At 37.6% G+C, this 20,461-nt stretch overlaps 1 protein-coding gene across 7 annotated transcripts in view; it reads left to right on the top strand.

Annotated features, from left to right (window-relative positions):
- Positions 1–20,461, top strand: part of DOCK4 (dedicator of cytokinesis 4) — a 537,022-nt gene that overhangs the window by 290,534 nt on the left and 226,027 nt on the right. For 6 of the 7 annotated variants that reach the window (XM_072653018.1, XM_072653019.1, XM_072653025.1 and 3 more), the window contains 4 exons: positions 5,349–5,430; positions 6,289–6,349; positions 9,033–9,165; positions 15,196–15,284. In XM_072653018.1, the coding sequence (XP_072509119.1) occupies positions 5,349–5,430; positions 6,289–6,349; positions 9,033–9,165; positions 15,196–15,284 (365 nt within the window). The remainder of the gene's footprint in view (positions 1–5,348; positions 5,431–6,288; positions 6,350–9,032; positions 9,166–15,195; positions 15,285–20,461) is intronic. The other variant, XM_072653024.1, reaches the window with a different exon arrangement.

The raw sequence follows: 20,461 nt of genomic DNA on the forward strand, positions 1-20,461 counted from the left end.
ACACCTTGATTTTTCTGTAGTTCAGCACTGTTGATTATGCCTTCTTTTTTTTTGACTCTCTTTCCTGTTTTCGCTTCAGAGATTCCACATTCTGTGGATTCTTCTCCCACCTTTCTACATGTTCCTTCCTTATCTATCCTGACCTTTTTGGCCTCTTCCCAACACCTTTACCTGGTGGCTTTCCAAAGTTCTGTCCTTGACCCACTTCTGTTTTCTCAATACTCTCACTCTTGATGAATTTGACTGCTACTTTGTGTGGCATTCAAAGCCCTTCACATCTGACCTTGTCTTATATTCATATACCTCCATATATTCTATGCTTCAGCAAAACTATGTTTCTTGAACTTCTTCCATACCTCTGCTAACATTGTTCCTTGTGTTCAGAAAGTTTTCCCTTTCTCTCTTCACCTATTGAATTTCTACCCATCCTTTATAGCAGAGGTCAGATTTGTTTGTAGTACTGCCCACTCTACTCCCAAATGAAGCCAAACCAGATAAAAATGTAATTGGAAATATTTAAGAAAATATTTAAAATGCAATGGAACATAGATAATATTTATATTGCCATTTTCTAAGTCAATTTGCAGCCCACAGGAATCTTTATGTATGGATTTTGTGGCTCCTAATGCAGCAGAATGTGGGTGGGTGGAAGGCTGTATCTGAGGACCTATTTGAGTTTGATACCACTACTTGAAAACCATACTGAAATGTGACCTTATTCGTAAAACCTTTGGTTTGTACAGGCGAAGGAAGCATTTTTTTCTGGAGTTCCAGGATCTGGCTTCAGATTCTGCCTCTGATATTTGCTATCTGTGTGACCTTGGGCAATTCACTTGAGCTTCCCTGGTCTTTAGTTTCTCATTTGCATTGATTGCATGAATTGGTTGAAGCTAGATGACTTCTCATATCCTTTAGCTCTATAGCTATGATCTTTGAACTTCAAAAAATATTTTCCTTTGCCTTTCTCTAGTATGCATATCAGCTATTATGATTTTCTACGTATCATAGTGGCTTAGGAGGGGAAAGAGAGACTGGTGACCTTGCACAGCCCTCCCTCACTCAAAACAAAGTCAAGTGCAAGGCATGTCCTCATTTCTCTGATGTCATGGTCTTTTTTGAAAATGAAGGATGAACACAGACCTGTGGGTAGACCGAGCTTCCTGAATGGAGATCCAGCTAGCTGGGTAACTCAGCTCATCCACTCCCTTCTGCCCCCCACCCCCTTCCTTCTTCTCTCCAAAAGAAGGTAATTTTGGATGGCCAGAGGATGCCTAGTTAACTTGGGGTTTATGGGCCAGATTTCCTTCTTTCGTTTTCTTCCTTCCTTCCTTCCCTCCTTTCTTCAGAGGTAGATGCTGTTATTAGCTCCATTTTACACATGGGGAAACTGAGGCAAGCAGGGGTTAAATGACATCCAGGATCACATGGCTCATAAGTGTCTGAGGCTGGATTTGAACTCAAGTTCTCGTGATTCCAGATTTGTCATTCTCTTGTACCATCTAGCTATCCCTATTAGACTGAATTCTTCCCAGGTTTTATAACTGGAAGGGACCTTGGAGATTCAGGCTCCTCATTTTATACACATAGAAACAAAGATCTTGAAGAAGATAAGTGACTTTCCCAAAGTCACACAGGTAGTAAGTAGCAGGTCCCCAAAGTCTTGAACTCAGAATTTCTGTCATCAAGTCTCATGTTCTTTTGCTTAAAATTAATCCCTCCTTTAATGTACCCTACCCTACCTCTAATCCCCCTTTTATCTTTCTCTCTCCCTGTCGAGTGAAATGTATTTCTGCATTCAGCTTGTGTGTGTGTGTGTGTGTGTGTGTGTGTGTGTGTGTGTGTGTGTGGTTCAAATCCATGTAACAGCATTGCCACTCTTCTCATTTGCCTGAAGGCAGTGAGGTGGGCAGAGTGAGTTTCACATCCTTAGTTGTTCAATAACCATTGTTAGGTAACTGAAAAGAGGAAAGAAAATCCATAGTACCCCACAGTCCATATTTCACTCTTTGTCTGAATTCCTCCCCTCCAAAAAAATTCCAGCTCATGTCTTATGCCTTTGATTATGTGCTTTACTTTCGTAAGCAAGGTAGTGGCAAGCAAGCTGTACCACCCTAGAGCTCCCAGGTTGAGTAAAGTAGTTGTTGGTTCTCATGCAGTGCTCTAGGCTGCAAAGGTAGTTGTAGGACCTGGGATACGGGTGAGTGTGGGGTGCAAGGGAACCACATGGAATCTCATTTTATTACTAATCAAAATGCAGCAGGGTACAGTGTATAGAAAGCCAGCCTTGAACTGGTAAGGATTCAAACCCTGCCTCCTACCTATGTAAGCCTGGGAAGGTTCCTTCCCCTGTTGGTGCTGTGGTAAGTCTCTATGACTATAAGGGGCAGAGAAAAAGCCACTTTGCCTTGACAGAAGCACTTTCCTCAAGAAGGCAGTTCCTTGTGCCACTGAAATCATAACTCCAGAATAGTCCCTGTCCCTGTTTCTAGCAACATCTATTGATTCTAAGAACAGTCATCCAGAGACAGAATTCAGCAAAACATAGCAACAAGAACATTTCTTCTTCCAGTCCCCATTTCTTGTTCTAATATTCCATGCCTAATGCATACCTGTCACCCCTCACCATTTCTTGAAATATAAACTATTTAGATGTTTAGGCACTCCGTGCAAGATAGTCTTAGGCAGAACTGGGAAGCTGGCAAAAACCTGTCTTTTCCCTTTCTACATTTCTCCATTCTCAGGTGTCTAGTGTGTCCTTCTGGCTACATCCATCATCATTCCTCTATCTGTATTGAGATGACCTCACCTGGCCCTGCCAAGCAGCTACCAGATTTAGACCTTCCTAATCTCTTTCCCATCATCTCCCATCCCCGTTCATATAAAAAAAAAAAATGTCCATTAAGTCAGGGACCTAGTCTCTCTTATAGCACTTTATAGGGGCTTAGCGTTGGTAGCTAGGTGGTGCAGTAGATACAGCACCAGGCATAGAATCAGGAAGATTCATCTTCCTTAGCTCAGATCTCAGGTCAGACACTTATTAGCTGTCTGATCCTGGGAAAGTCATTTAACCCTGTTTGCCTTCGTTTCCTCATCTCCAAAGTGAGCTGGAGAAGGAAAAGGCAAACCCCTCCAGTATTTTTTGCCAAGAAAATCCCAAATGGGGTTGCGCAGTCAGACAAGACTGAAATGACTGAACAAATGCTGAATGAATGTTGTGTATACGATGCAAATTGACAGGACAAACTAAGGTAACCCAGTTCTCCTGACTTCAAGTCCCATGATCCTTCCCCTACCAGACTGCTTCCTCTGTTAAACTGATCTGAGTTCATTCATGTGACATGATTGGGGAGGTGGGGGGATGATAAACTTCTGCAACTGTCCAAACATTTTAAAAATATACAATCTAACGTTCTTTTGTTACCCAACCCAGGAAGCTTAATTGCATTTTAACAAGATTTTTTCATAAGCAGGGTTATCTTAACCCAAAGGTATGATGATCAGAGGTAAAATTCCAGGTGCTGTTATCAGGCTGCTGAGGGAATACTTCAGTCAGCCGAGTCTTTTATTGTTTTGTAAGTCATATTCTGTGCTGTGTTTAGGCATAAGCTCAAACTTGGCTCTGGAAGCATGATACACATTAATGAGTAAAACTGGTAAGAAATAATATAGTAGGCTCAACTTTCTATTTTGACATAATATGAGGAGGAAAACAATTATTACTTGTAACTCATATGTCAAAGTTAGCTCTAGGCCAAGAATAACAATTAGTTACCTCTAGAAAGCTCTTATTCATTGTACAGTCATTGTTTCGATGTGGTTTGGAGACCACTGCTGTGAAGTCCCAGGGATTTTCCAAGTGGTCTACTGCCTAATGTCTTATAGATAATAATATTACAATAATATCAGGTAGCCCTTTTTCTGCCCCAACTGAATTTCTTTACTTTTTTTTGATCTCTTATCATCCACCCCTGAAAAAATCTATTCAGAAGTAATTTTTATACCCATTAATTGTGGTAAGTTTTTTTTTTCCACTGACAAATGGAGTAGGTGGTCCCATCAGTTCTTTTATTTCATTGTGAAATGATTCATTTCTTATGCATTGATATTTTCTGTGACTTTTGTTTTTCTTAGAAGTGCCTTCTTTTACTGAATACTCATTTCTGAATTTGTGAAAGCATAAATCAGACACCCATTTTAATTTTATTAAGAATTTCTGCAGATGATTAAGAAACAGAAGTATTTTTTAAAATTTAGACTTGGCAGGGAGCCCATAAACTGAATAAGGGTTGAACAGATTATGGTGTATGAATACTATTGTGCTCCAAAAAATAATGAGTCAGGCAGAAGTCTTCAGAGAAACCTGGGAAGACATTGTGAACTGATATAATACAAAATGAAGTTGGCAGAATCAGGAGAGTAGTTGATACAATAACAACATTGTAGTAAGCAACTTTCAAAGACTTAGAGACTCTGATCTATCTACATGCACAGTGACCAGCCACTTTACTAGACAGCTCATGATGAAAGGTGCTCTTCATGGCATGAAAGTTTATGAACTCAGAGTATAGATTTAGACAATTTTTTAAGATATGATCAGTGTAAGAATTTGTTTTGTTTGACTGTACATCTTTTTAATAGTTTTTTTTCTTTCTCAGTGGAGGGGAGGGGAGATGGGAAAGAGAGCAGATTTTCAATGATTAAAAATAAAATTTAATTTAAAGAAAAGACTAGCAAGCTCCATGTGAAACTCCAGTAAGGACGGGAAAATGAAACTTTGCTTCATACTCATTCTTCATTTATTTAATTTCTGGCTATACTTTTGGAAAGAAAAACAATGAAAGCATGAACTTCAAATTCTTTTCACTTCTCTGAAAGGCATTTGTTTTTACCTTATATTTTTCCGTTTCTGGATTGTTGACTTGCAGAGTTTATTCTGAGAGAAGCAAACTCTTTTTATTTCAGGTGCTTGGTTCTTGGTCAGTCACGTCTGACTGGGCTTTTCTTGGTAGAGATCCAGTGATTTACCATATCTTCTCCATTGGATTAGAGTAAGCAAAGGTTAAATGACTTGCCCAGGATCACAGAACTATTAAGTGTCCGTGGTCATATTTGAATTCGGGTCTTTCTGAGTCCAGCCCCAGTACTCTACCAGCCAAGACACCTAGCTGCCCTCATTTTAGGTGTTAGCCTAATTTTTATAGAGGTAAATTTTATGTAAAATCCATAGTTTAGAATAGTATTTACCAAAATTATAAAGAATGAAAAGGTTTGAGAATAAAGGGTATAGAAGAATGAAAAAAAAATAAAGTAACTTCTTAAAATTGAAAACTTTTTTTTCTTGCTTTCAGTGAGAGGTTTTTTTTGAGACTAAATAGGAATGGTTTGCCAAAGTCTCCAGAGAAGCCTGAAAGACATTGTTCTCTCTTTGTGGTGAGTGTACCTTATTTTGATATGCAAGAAAACTTTTTTCCATTGTACTTATTTAAATGAAATAAAATTGTTGTTATAAGTAGAAGACATGGTTCTTGCTTAAGATTGCTAGTTAGCTCATCAATCTCATGAGGATTCAAAAATTTGGCCATTCATATAGCATCAGTTGTAGCATTCATAAATCTACATTTTTTTTCTCCTTTTTATATGGGTCAAATCCTGTTAGAGTGACATTGAAAACTGAATATTCATTTGCTACACTAAAATGTTGTTGACCTTTGCTTTGAAGCAAGAAACTTACTGGTTATTACTTGGAATCATTCTTTGTTAAAAGGAGCCATATTTGTAGTTCCAATTGCATTTGTAATATGATTTAATCTCTCTCTTTGTCTCTGTCTCTCTATTTCCCTCTCTCTTATCTGCCTTTGTGTGTACATATGTATGTATGTATGTATGTATGTGTGTATGTATGTATCTATCCATCTATCTATTTCTCCTTCTGATAATTGAGTACAACAGAACTTCATTTTAGAAATCTAGTTCCATTTTGAACTATTTATTTTTCCATACATGGTAGACTGTCTAGTATCCTTAACTGGTTCCCTGAAAACATGATGTTAGATGAAATAATGTTACAAAGGGGCTATGATTTCCATAAGAATAAAGTCATTATTGTGATATAATCTTAGTCCCAGCAGGACCAGGTGGAGATAAGCCTCTTTTTGTGTCCAGTTGGTCAACTACCATTTACTAAGTGCCTATTTTTTGCCAGGTACTGGCAAAGTAATACACCATACCCTTTCAATGTTGTTCTTTCACGTGTGGCTGTCAAATGACCTTCCTTGATTCCTTTGGCAGGATCTGGGTAGCAGTGAGCTAAGAAAGGACATCTATATCACTGTGCACATCATTCGAATAGGTGAGTAGGGCAGCCTGCCAACCCTAATGACACATTTGCAAATGATGTGCAAGTAGCTAGGAGAAAAAGGCAATGAGGTTTGGATATGGATGTGATGCATTTCAATTCCATATGTTTGAATACATTTGGGAAAGAAGTCTACCTGTGCTTTTCTTCTGAATACCACTTGTTTTTTTTCTGGTGCCAGTACTGACAATTTAAACCTATGAGTTTTTAGTCCTGATCTGGGAATAGCCTTACCTGCCCCCCCAACCCCCATTATAATTGGAGATAAGTATATTGGTAATTCTTTTATTTTTAAATAGTCAGTGACAACCAGGTGTTTTGGTGGTTTTCCTTTCTCCCTTGGGAGAAAAAATAAATAAGAGAGGTTTTCTGTCATTATGCAAGATTGGGGGAGGGAAGGTAGGCCCACAAGAGTGCTGTCTTTAAAGTTTATTTTTGTATTCAAGTAAAAAAAAAAAAAGACAAATCCTAATTTTGGAGGATGGTGTGAAGTGGTCTTTTGGGGCTAGATTTCCTACAGATTCATGAATTCTTTATATTATACATGCATAAATCAGGCAGCATACATTTCCCCTGTGTTATTCTGGCATAGTAAATGATTTAAAATGAAGGGATTTTGTAGGTTGGAAGCATAAAGTAAAACAAGAACTAGTTAAGCCATATGACTTTTCTGTTGATACTGACAAGCTGGAATTGGAAATTCATTCCCTTTTCTTTCAGGATTATAGTTTTGTTTTGTTTTTTCCTCAGTACTGGCGTTGTTCTATAGGATTATAGAGCCCCCATGTAGAACACAGTGTATTTGATCTTCATTTTATTTTTGTCCACATGAAACAATCTGCATTGTACATGGAGAGAGGAGAGTTTATAATGTCATTTTGGTGCAGACATATGTGTGTGGGGTCTTTTTGTGTGTGTGTATAATCCCTTCCGAAATCCCTTTTGAATTTCTTTGTCTTTTTATGTTCGAAGGACAGCAGAAATGAGAAGCAACCTATTTGCTTCTTTTTTGTTTTCTTTTTAAATGGTTACATAGGAACATTTTGGGGAGGAAATCTTTTGATGCATTAAGAAAAGCTAAAGTGAATACTGAAATACATTTCTTTGAGGGAGATTCAGTAAACCAGCAAGGTGACAAGAGTAAAGACTGCTTATATACGTACTCCTTTGTTGTCTTTTTCAAATCAATAATGCAACTTGATGCTACAAAATCTAGAAGAAGATAGTTTTGTGGGAAGTCTTTCAGATTTTAATAATATCATTCATAGCATTTTAGGTTTTTGATAATGGTTATTTATGAATTTTCTGTAGTTAGAGGAATAAGATAGTGTTTCCACCCCATCCCCAAGATCCAAAATATTCCCCATTTCTTAAAGGGGGATAACAGAGAATGTATTTGGAGCAGACCCATTAAAGCCAAGAGATTTTAATAGGCACCATGCTTGCTTCAAATATATAACAGTTTAATAGCTGTTATCTCTTTTTATCAAGTATTTCACAGATATTAATTAGTTGAAATGAACATTTAATTAGCAGTTAATCCCCCCCAGCTTTCAGTGAATGCGTAACTTCATTGGGATTATTGAAAGACCTGCCAAAAAGGTCAAGAGATTTTTGGTTAAACGTTTGAGAATGAGATTTGGAGCAGTGCCCTGTAAGAAGAATTTAGGCTTCCTCTGTTAGCTCTTTTGATGTGATGAAATGAAGGGGAGAAGGAATTGTTATCTTTAAGAGCCAGGCACGTTTCATGTCTATAAAAGTGTCCTAGGCATCTTCTTATTGGGTGAGAAGCGGGTGCTGTCCAGCACTAGCTGGGATAAATGAGATATGATACACCTTGCCATTTACGGCTTTGCTTCTCAGTGTTTAAGATTGGGTCTTTGATTCTGCAAGGAAAGCATGTTTTCTCAATAAAGAAAATTTAAAAGTTTGCATCTCTTGTCCCCTTCTTTGCCTTCCTTTTTATTCCTCTTTTACTCTCATTTCTTTATCCTTCATAATTTTTGGAAATAGCTTGTTGTTGCTAGATGCTCTCCTTTACTCTCCTCTCCTCTTTGTTCTTGCTTAAGGGCCTTTCCTAGAAATATGGCTAGAGTTCTGGGCTGCTCAATAATCAGACAGTTGAGAACTCTAGAGTTGACAGCACCAGTCAATTGAGTACTGTAATTGTATCAGTGTTGTAGTGTGTGAGACAGAGCCAGAAGGGAAGACCTAAAATTGAGTCTGTCAACATCTAAGTGTTGTGAAGCAAAGAGAGTTACGCTTTATGGGAGGTGGTGACAGAAACAGCCTATACATGTTACTCATTTGAGAATCTTCTCAAGCTGTCGTGAAAGTTATGTTTCTCCTACTTTATTGCAAACCTAGATGAATGAGGCAAAGATGACTGAAGAACATCCCATGAACTTACGTGGAATTCTAGAACCTTAGAGTGCTAAGGGTCCTTAGAAATCATTTTGTCTAATCTTATCCTTTTACAGATGAAGTAATTCAGGACCAGAGAAGTTAGGTGACAAGACATGGGTACTTAGTATCAGAGGTAGGGCTAGAATTCAAGTTTCCAATCCTCCTTTCAATCACAGCATTAATTTAATTCTGGACTGCCATGTAGTTGGGCATGACTCATGAGGATGGCTCCAGTCAAGCGGCTATGTCCTGTTATTGTTTTACTGGACAGGTCGAATGGGAGCTGGAGAGAAGAAGAATGCGTGCAGCGTGCAATATCGGCGGCCCTTTGGCTGTGCAGTCCTCAGTATTGCTGACCTGCTGACTGGAGAGACCAAGGATGACCTCATCTTGAAAGTATACATGTAAGAAATGCTCAGGCATTTGTATTTGGGGAAAAGATGGTGAGATCACTTATATCCACTCCCGCTGGAATAGAGAATGGCTCTTATTGGTATTAGTTATGGGTGATAGGACATAAAATGTGGATTTCACAGGTCCATTCTGAGAGGCTCAACTTGTGTAGCATTATGGGGATAAACTTGCTAACTGCCACTCACTGTAATTTTCAAATGACAACTATAAATTCTCAATGAATATGAATATTGATAGTCCACCTTTTTTAGCTTCTCTGCTGTAGGTTTAAAATTTCAAGATGGAGTCCCCCATTTTTTTCTAGACCACTTTCCTGAGCATCAGTTAGTAAGTTCTGAGAGAATGAAAATTAGATAACTGGGCGTGATGGCACATCCCAGCTACAAGCTGATCGATCTGTTGAGCTCTGAAGTTGTGAGCTACACTGGGAAGCTGATCGACTATCTGGACTAAGTTCAACATTAATATGGTACATGTCCAGGTGAGGGGGGGCATAAAGTTACCTAAAAAGGGGTAAAACTGACCTAAATCAGAAAGAGAGCCAATCAGCTGCCTCATGCTCAGTGGTAAGAAGGATTGAACCCTTGTAAAGCCCCTATACCACCATCCTGGGCAAGATGAGGAGACCTAGTCATAGAGGGAGGGTGGGGAAGGGGAGAGAGAAAGAGAGAGACAGATAGACAGACCGACAGAGAGACATTGATTATAGGCAAATCAGTCTTAATAGTAACCCAAGTAAATGTCATTGTTTCAAGCTAATAGTCTCTAGTCAGAGGCTATTTGATTACCTGTTATTTGATTTTCATGACATCAATCCAAGGCTGCCAAGGAAATAAAAGAATATATATCTTACATACAAGTGACTTATCTATAAAAGCTTTTATTCAAGGGTTTACTATAGCCAAGCAAGTCTTAAACAGTGAGTGGAAGAAGCATATCTGCTGAAGGGCACCCTTAGGTCCTTCTAGGAGAGTGACATATTCTGTCCATTTCTGTCAATCCTCTGATCCTATATAACCTACTGACATGCTAATGCAAGGTCCATGTGAAGTTCATTGAATGAAGCAACAGGACAGGGTGATTTCTTTTTTATGGTAGTTAGCTTTGAACTTGGCAGCCTTCTGATTAACAGGTAGGCAAGTGGCAACATTTTTCCTCTATTCCAAATATGTGCTTTGGGACATTTGGCTGTTATAGTTGGGCAATGAAATAAAAAGGATGGCCAGCTTAGCCTTAACCCACATAGAAGTGGGTCCCATTTACTTGACCTTGTGGGTATATTGCCTTTTTCTATTTGTCTCTTTTTGGGGGGTGAAGAGAGGGAAGTATGGACAGGAAGCCCTTTCCCACAGTCCAGAAATATAACAAATGCCCTCAGAAATGTTTTATAAGCAAGCAGAAAGCATCATAGTATATAAATGTATGTGTGCATATGTTACCTAATGAAAGCATTTCTTATCTGTACTAAAAATCTTCTATAAATAGGAGATATTGTTACAATTATATTGAAGATGTCTTATAGCAAAAGGATTCTTAACCTTTTTCATATCATGGGCCCCTTGGGCAGTCTGCTGACGCCTCTGGATCCCTTCTAAGCATAATGTTTATTAATGCAGAAATAAAATACATAGCATTACTTTGGAAACTGATTATATACTGAAATGCATTTAGTGTAGTTATCAAAATATTAAATAAATTATGGATACCAGGTTAAGACCTGTCTTACCATATAATGTCCAACTATACTATAGTATTAATTTATACAACAACTTTCATCATAGCTATGCAGAATTCCTTTATCTGCTTTCTGTACAATACATTGGCAAAAGTCTCTGGGAAAATGGGATTAACAAATGAAAATATTACAAATATTTTTGGTATCATTTGGTGCTCCTAAACACAGGTATAGGGGCTTAGTATAATTGACAGATTACCTGAATGAATCAGAAATTTGGATTTGAATCACACTTTTTACTATCTTTTAACTTTTTGACCATGAATTATTCACTTCCTCTCTTTGTGTCCCAGCTTCCTTATCTGTAAAATGGGGACAATGGCTCAAAAGAGCTTCTAGGGTTTTTATGAAGCTGCAGCTATCGCCACCAGAGTTTTAGCACCACTATCATCAATAATAGCATAATATATATGTATACACACACACACACACACACACACACACACACACACACACACACACACACACACACACACACACATATATATGTAATACCCCTGCATACACACATGTATATGTCTCAGTCACCCAAGTTAAACAGGGGTTTAACTTCCTTCATAAAATTGAAGTTCACATATTAGGGGTCTCTTGAATCTTGAAGGAGGCTAAAACAGTAACACAACATATACTGGGAAGCTTGCTTTTAACAGTAAGTTAGAATTAATAAAGTCAGCCATTTGATATGCTTCATCTCCCCAGCCCCAAAATACACAGTGTGTTTTATAGCTAAGTTTGCATATAAATTTGAATTTTTTTTTTGTTTTCCAAGAAAATTTTTGTGGGAAACTTTTGACTATTGAGCAGAATATTTCTGGGAGACCCTCTGAAAATACTGAATATTTCAAAGATTTGGGATTTCATTGGTGTGTTATCTTTTTACTAGTGTAGGTAAACAACCCTTCTATGTTTTAGATGAGGGATTCTCAAACTGGAACCTATGAATTTTATACATACACACACACACATGCACAAACATATTTGATTGTTGTCATTCATCCTCAAAGAGGATCAAAATGACATCACTGTGATAAAGGCAAGTTTCAATGTGTCCAGCTGTGGCTGATCAGACCAATATGAGCTCAGAATGCTCTAGCACAGATTGGACACAGATAGTCCATGTGAACATTTGGGGTGGATACTCTAAATTTACATGCACATACACACAATTGTATTTCAGTAAAATTGGTTTCCTTTATAATCCCATGTATTTTATTTTATGTATTTAAAAACATTAATCTGTGAAGAGGTTCATAGATTTCATTAGTGTACAAAAGAAATTCCATAACAAAAGAGGCTAGGTAAACCCCTGCTTTATAGACAGTCTCTAAGAGTTGGAATGTCCAGTAAATTTGATCAGCTGGTGGCGAAACTTCTGGAGATAAGCCTATTCAAAGCTGAACTTGTTCTCAAATGACATTTTATGTATTTCTTCTCTGAGCATATCCAGCACACCCAACCTAGGGCCTTCTCATCCTGGAGAGTTCTGCCAGAACTTGTGTTCCCACCCAGATAGCCTCCAAGGACTCAGAGTCAGCTCTTGAAACTCATCCATGCGTGCCATAAATTACACCAGTTTATTCTAGTAATTATCTTAATTTATTTGATTCATATCATTTTTATGTGTGTCATTCATGTAAGATTTTTGTATAGGAACATACTTAACACATTCCCCCCCCCTCCCCCCCCCGTTGCCATGGATAGATTTCCTGTTATCCATGATTTCTTGGTTCTCCATTTCACAGTATCACACATTTACCAATTGGTTGGTAAACTGAGGTCTTTAAGCAAGGAGAGCTAACCATCCCATAAGAATATAGAAACCTTTGACCCTGTTTTAAAATACATAAATACTTGGCACTGTTCTGGGAGCATGTCAATGCTTTTTTGTTTGTTTTTGTTCAGACCTGTGCTTTCACCAGTGCTATATCAAGAACTTCACTACATGGTGCAGATGAGCATTTCTTTTGTACTTTATGGCCTTAGGTAACTATGCCACAGTGGTGAAGGGACTTGTCCACAGTCACATAGCCAGGATGTGTCAAAGGCAGGATGTGAATCCAAGCCTTCCTGACTCTAAAACCAACCACTTCTGTCTACTCTACCATATTGTTTTTTGCCTTTAATTCAGTGCAGGGCTAAAAACTGGGCCTGCAATTTCGTAAGGAACTCCTTAATATGAAAACTTCCTCTACCAGTGAAGATTGACACCTTCTTGCAACTCAGCTGTAGAGAATTTTCTAGAGCACTGAGAAGTTAAATGTCTTACCCATATAAGCCATTCCCTAATACGGCTAAAATTCATGATCCTGGTCTCTTTCAAAGACAATTCACTCTGAAACATGTTAGAACCAAGTAATGGATTTGCAGGTCCAATCTTGCCTGGTTCCCTAGTAAAACAACAAAAGCATTAGTTTTCAACATTCCCCTTTTAGGGAACTGAAATTCTCAGCAAACATAATGGCATCAAGGCTCGCAGCTTTATTTGAAAGTGCAAGTAGCAAGTGTTCCATCTAGCCTGCTTAAGGGAAAACTGAGGGAGAGACAGCTAAGTATATTTTCTTTGATCATGTGAAAAGCAGAGTAAAAGCCAGGAGTCCTTGCATTGCCCATATGGCCCACGACCTCTCTGGTGAACATGTCTTAATGCTATATTTTCTCATCATCAAGTAAAAGCACTGGGTAATTCCAGGGAGTATGGAGAAGCCTCAGAAATATTGACTATGGATGGTCTTTATAAGAACTGTCAGCTAGGGAGAAATAATAGAAAAAAAAATAGGAACTTAGTTTTTAGTTGTTTTTTTTTTTAAATAGGAGAGGGAGGGGGGAGGGAGGGAGGGAGGGAGGGAGGGAGAGAGAGAGAGAGAGAGAGAGAGAGAGAGAGAGAGAGAGAGAGAGAGAGAGAGAGAGAGAGAGAGAGAGAGAGAGAGAGAGAGTTTCTTAACTGACAGCAAATCTGATGAGTCTGGGAGTTCTGTTAGGAGCTGCCAAATCCCATGCTATTCTGGAGCTCAAACACAATATTAAGGAATATTTTGAAGCTCTGGTTTGTGATCCAGAAATTCTGGCCTTAGACTTTTTAGAATAAGCCTTAGTTTCATTTTAGCTTTTGTTAGTTAAAAGAAGACTTGAGCATCGATGTTGCTTAGGTACCTAGTAAGATGTCAGTCAGCTTTTCTCCTTAACCTACTGAGTTAAAAAAAGGAAGAAAAAAAGCTTCTGGAAGGTAATTTTGTTTCTTACAGCTGGTCATGTAGAATGGTTTTATTTGATGTCAGTTTTCTCATCATCCAAGTTTAAAAGCTCTATTTGGTGCCCTACTGTTAAGAAAGTTATATGTGTGACAAATAATGTCCATCGAGGAAGACCCGTGAATGGCAAAATAGGTACAATATAAAACAACAGCTTCAGATTCAGGGTGTTGGAAAAGATAAAACAGGGGAATAATTTCGATTTTAATCACAGAGGCTGCCTTTTCTCAGCTCATGGAGAGGAACGTTAGTGGCTAATACAAGGTGGCAGCTTATTTGGGAACACATGTAAGGGCCAGAGACGATGACCTGAATGAAACCCTAGCTAAGGATGTGATTGCAGTAGGAGAAAAATAGTCCCAAATGGGCTTAAGTAGTTAAGATTTATTTATTCTAGGAAACATTTTCTGAATTGAATTATACTTTGTATAAAAGTTTAATTCCTCTGATAAATTCTGAATATATTTTGCTTTGAAGGTTGTGATTAGAGGTTGATATCCAGTTTAATTTTTATTGTAGTAGAAACCTATCAAGACCACTGACTTCAGTAGAAACCAGTGATTGGGGAACTTTTTGGTCTAGAGACTCCTACATACTCTTAAAAATTCTTGAGGACCCTCCCAAAGCTTTTGTTTATGTAGGTTATATCTATTTATCCTATTGAAATTAAAATGCTATAATATTGTTATGAAAATAATTCTTTACTTCTGCAATCCTTGGAATCCCCAGACAAAGCTTTGAGAACCACTGGTGTAGACAACGTCACAGTAGCCAGTATTCAATTTAGATTTTTCTTTTGTTGACTCAGTTTGTAGCAGAAGTGGACCAGGGGCTCTCATAGGGGGTCTTATTTTTCTCAGAACAGTTATCATGAACATCATGGTAAAAATCCAACATAGACCTTGTCTTAATGATGGGGCAAGAAGGAAGTGTTTATGATCAGGTCCTATTTTTATTAGAAAGGTCAGATCAACTAACAAGAACTTGCTTGCTGTCATGAATCATTAAGTCTTAACTGGGTTTCACTGTTTTCATAGGTGCAACACAGAGAGTGAATGGTATCAAATCCATGAAAATATCATCAAGAAACTTAATGCCCGCTATAATTTGACAGGCTCTAATGCAGGTGAGTTTATGCTGTAAGCATATACCTGGACTTGGTTGTTTTTTAACCTGTGTGTTTTTCCTGCTAAAAGTGTTAAACCTACATTCCATCTGAAAAGAATTATTAAGATTTTAATGATATCTACCTATTTCCTAGATCTCTGCCAGATTATTGCAGAATCTATCAAAGAAGACAAAAGGCCTTGAACTTGTCCATGGTTCTTAAGAGATCTAAATGGATATAACTGAAAGCTAAAAGAGAAATAGTCTTGGGTCCATAGCTATTGTGTAGAAATTGGTGTTTCAAACCGAAATCTGTCATCATTGCCCAATAAAACCTTTTTCACTGCCTATCATTGGCTGCCAGCAAAACATTTTTATTGCATCTGAAGACAAGCAGATTTGTCAAGATGTGACAAGAAGGAGAGTAATGTTTATTCTAAAAGAAGGATTCAATCTTTGGGAAGAGAGAGTATGTCAGTAGATTGATGGATACATCACATGAAGAAAGTCAGGTAGAACAGACCTAACTTTCCCTAGTGCCTACTACAATGAGAAAAATAAAATAAAATATTGAATTTAGAATTTGCTGCTTGGCCAGTCATTCTCACCTGTGAAGATCTTTTTGGATACTGACTCTCATCCAATATATTAATAATCCCTCCTAGCAAATTTAATAAGCATTCCATCTGTAGCTTCATCCAACTCATTTCTATCAATGTTAAATGGCACAGAGCCAAGGTTAGATCCCTGGGACACTCAAACAAGAAATGTCTCTCCAGCTTGATACCGAACCGTTTTGGTGTAGCAATTCAGACGGTTTCAAATTCCCCTCTAGCCTTATATCTCTATATCTTATCTATAGAGATAAGACTTTCTTAAATGTTTTGTTAATGTTTGTGTAAACTGAATCTAAAGTATACTCTTGATTTAGCAGTCTAGAAATCCATCAGGAAAGGAAAATTGTTAATAATGATGACCTAGATTCCTAGAGAACTTGAACATTTACAAAAAGCCTGACACATTGTAGGTACTTAATAAATGTTTGTTGATTAATTTATTGATTCTTAACAACTCTGTGAAGTTGTTGTTATTTTTATATAATTATAATTCTTATTTATATTATATGTTATAATTAATTGTTATTGCCCGTATTTATAGATCATTACATATAGTATGTCATTTTATATGTACATAAATAGATATAATGCATATAAATATAATTATTTATATGTTATATTATTATATATTACCACATTTATAGATTATTATTTGTTGTTATAGATTATGAAGAATCTGAGACACAGAGAGTTGAAATGACTTTAGCAAGATCCCAGAAGTCTCTGAGCCAATGCTTATACTCAGGTTTCTTGAGTGTACGAGTGTAGGGCTCTTTTTGCAGCCCCAAAGAAGAAATGAAATTTGAACTTTAGGTTACTTGACTCCCAATTTTCTGTTTACCTTTAGCACTTCAGTGATCTGCACTCTCATTGGTATTGGCCTTTCCTTCATGAATGTGGTTGCTGTGCCTACAAAAAAAACCAGCAAAAAACCTCGTCACTCTAAAACCAGCTTTGCTGATACGTTGCTGCACTTATATATTTTGGTCCTCAGACAACACATGAGATTAAGGGACTGCATTTGAAATCTTTTTTCATCTTGGCAGGATCTGCTAGAAATTGCACTTAATTCTGAAGACCATTCATTGACTCAGGGTCACAATTAGGTATCAGAGGAGGTCTTTAAGGGAGAATGTTTACCTTATCAAACCGTGGGCATTAAAAAACAATAATAGGTTCCATGTATTTAATGTTTTAAATCTACAAAGTGCCAAGTGTATTCACTCTTTCATTTTACCTTCACTACCATCCTGTGAGCTAGGGAGTATGAACATTTTCTTAATAGCCATTTTACAGATGAAGAAACTGAGTCTCTTGGATCACTTGCCCAAGATCATATAGTAAGTAGTGGTCCATTCAGAACTGGAAACTCAGATCATTTAAATCCAAGTCCAATGTGTTTTCTGCTGTGCAATATTATTATCAAATGAAAGAATAAATGAAGATAGAAATGAGTTTTCACTGGGACTTAATTCAGTTAAAGCTCAATGTGTCTTCATGTATTTCATTTGACTGCTATAAACAACATTCCAGATTATTTTCAATGGTGAGGTCAGTTGCCTCCTCCCTTTCCCAAGAGATAGGGAGGAAGCCTTGATTTGACCTAGTAATGACGTCCATCATGCATTTGAAACTGGAACCCAACATACTCTTGAAAATATTCATGAGCAAGACTCTGGGCACCTGCTGTGAGATATCCTTGAGGGAAGTAGGAAGGGACTTAGAAAAGCAAAAGAACTCTTGAAAACAGTTATCAGTTCTATTATAGTTTCTCACATTGTAAAATTTTTACATTAACAATGTCATTTACTCAACCATTCTTTTTTCAGGAAAATCAATATTAAAAATCAGTTGAATGACACTTAACAGGAAGCTTTATGATTTCACGCTAGAAATTCTTTTTTTAATTTTATTTTTAATTTATGGAATAAAACAAGCAGTTCCATAATATAGCACAATTGAAAAGATGATTGTACAGGAAACTGCAAATCTAAAGAGTCAGTGTGTGATTCAGAGAAAGTCAACGATATGTTATCAGATGATCGAAATCTGTTGCCCCTCTTTTGGAGGATGGAGAAAACTTGGTAAATGTCTCTTATGTTGATACTATGAAAAATCGGGAATTAAAAAAAAATTTCCCTTGAACTTTACAAACACCAAAGACAAAAAAAAGGACACTTTCACACAATGTAAAACAGAAATAACATTATATATGATACCATAAAACTTTAATGCAACTTCCTTTAGATATATGTTAATAACACATATGTTATATACATTGTATAAATATGCACATGGATAATACATACACATACATTAAATAAATTTATCATGCTCCTTTCCAAGCCATCTTTCTTGCCCTTGTTTCCTTCTAGCACTTCTTTAAACTTGTTCTTTGGAAGGTCTGCCCAGTTGGAGATACAAGAATACAGTGGTCAGGACACTGGATTTGAAAGTATAGAACCTACTTTGGTTCAAATCCTTCTTACTCCCTATGCAAACTTTGCTTCTTGGAGCCTTGATCATTTATTAAATAAGGGGATGGAGATCATTGCATTTAGACCAATAAAAATGTTACAGATCACTTAGTGCAACCCTCACCTTTTGCAGGTGAGGCAATAGGCCGAGACGAGTCAAAAGGCTTACTTACACATGGTAACACTGTTCATTTGGGTGAAAGCCAGAATTCATAAGCAAATCCTCTGATTCAAGGTTTTCCACTACCCTGCCCTCACTCTTCCTTCAAAATGAATTTTTTTTTTTGTTCCTGATTTTCTTATTTCTGTTAATGGCATCATCATTTACTTGCTCATAAAAGCAAAGGAGATATAACAGTATAATGGACAGAGAACTGACCTTGGGGTTACTAAGCCCTGGCTTCATGTCTTACCTCTGACAAAGTTGGTGTTCAGGGAAGACTGACCCCTCTGGTGAGGGCTTGCCAAGTCATTTTTCAGGGCTGCTTATCCATCTTTGGTGTCCACCTGGCACTCAACTCTCATCTGTGGCTCCCTGAAACTATAGCATGTACACTAGCCACACTTTGGTAAAAGTGTCTCAGCAGATGTGCTAAACAAGATTGAGAGTAGCCAACAAGTCTCAAACCCATTGATGAATTACGAGGATATCAATCTGAAACATGCGTAGACTTTCCTCAGGGGAGTGAGTGGAATTTTTTCCATTGGTCATGAAAGTGGCCAACCCAGGCTTCTATGGAGTACTTGGATCTTGGTCAGACCTTGAAGATGCCAAGGTCATCCACTGCATCCTGGGCCATCATCAGCCATCTTGATTTTTGTCCTGACATTGGACTTCCATAACTTTTGAAGAGACTGTGAGGTTGAGGATTCTGTGTAGCTTGGACTCATTTGAATTCAGTTCATGAATGAGTCAAGATATCATCCCATGATGTCATTGGTCATTCAACCTACCAGTGCCCCAGGCAGCCCTAATACTCTAAATTGCAAATCTAATTCTAATCTGAATTGTTACATGGAGTTTTTTCACCTGAGATTCCCTATGAAATGAAATCACAGACCTGATGTGAAACAAACAAAACCCAGTAGAGGAACTCAAAAGCCTCTTCACTCATTTCATCACCCTAAGTCCTTTGACCTCTGAGTGCCAGCCTGTTTTGTCTTTTTCTTCTACATCTTTTTGCTTCTCTTAATTGCCTTTCCCCCTCTCTTCTGTAAACATCTTAGTTTCAAGAATAGCACAGACTCTTGGGTTGTGTTATTTGCCCCATGCATCTCCAGCCTCTACTTGTGTGTCCTTATTGCTGATTTCTTATCATCTCCTCCACCCATTGGCTATGGATATGTCCCCAAACTCATTCCCCAGTGCTGTGTTTTTCTATTTCTTTTTTCCTAGGGAGCCCTACTTCCTTTGTGTGTATACAGCTGCCGCCAGGATGTGAATTATTCTCATACTTGCACTCTCACCACAAAATATTAAAAGAACTAGAAGAATTTCCAAGTGTATTGAGTAGATATTTTACAGAAAAATCTCAGAAGACCTAAACAAGAATTGTCCAGGACCAGAATGCCTTAGTACTTTGTGATCTGCACCATTTGAGGGAGTTTCTACATAGAGCACATCATGGGTCCATTGAACTATTATTTATCAATTTCTCATGTGTAGTAAGCACTTAATAACTGCTCACTCGACTTCTTTCTTTTTCTCTGTCATATCTGTCTATCTGCCTATTTATCTATCTACTGTAGAACTTCAGCTCTGACAAATTTACCTCATCTTCTCTCCTATCCCATATCATGCTATTTATAGGGATAACTCTGTTTGACTGTGTTAAAGGCAGTCAATACTGCCAATACAAAGGCAGGATGAAGAGAGAAAGAAATAGACAGACATTCAGAGAGAGAGAGAGAGAGAGAGAGAGAGAGAGAGAGAGAGATATCAGTGGAAACCAGAGACTGACAGATTATGTGACTGAAAACAACTGTTATGTCTCTTTCCCTCTACATTCCCATGTCTCTACAATTAACAGAAGACTCTCTCTTCTTTCCCCACATATCTTGATCTTAGACCATTGACTTATAAATTTAGAAATGGATAGGAC

This window comes from Notamacropus eugenii, chromosome 3 (genome assembly GCF_028372415.1).
Source record: "Notamacropus eugenii isolate mMacEug1 chromosome 3, mMacEug1.pri_v2, whole genome shotgun sequence".
NCBI classification, from domain to species: domain Eukaryota; kingdom Metazoa; phylum Chordata; class Mammalia; order Diprotodontia; family Macropodidae; genus Notamacropus; species Notamacropus eugenii.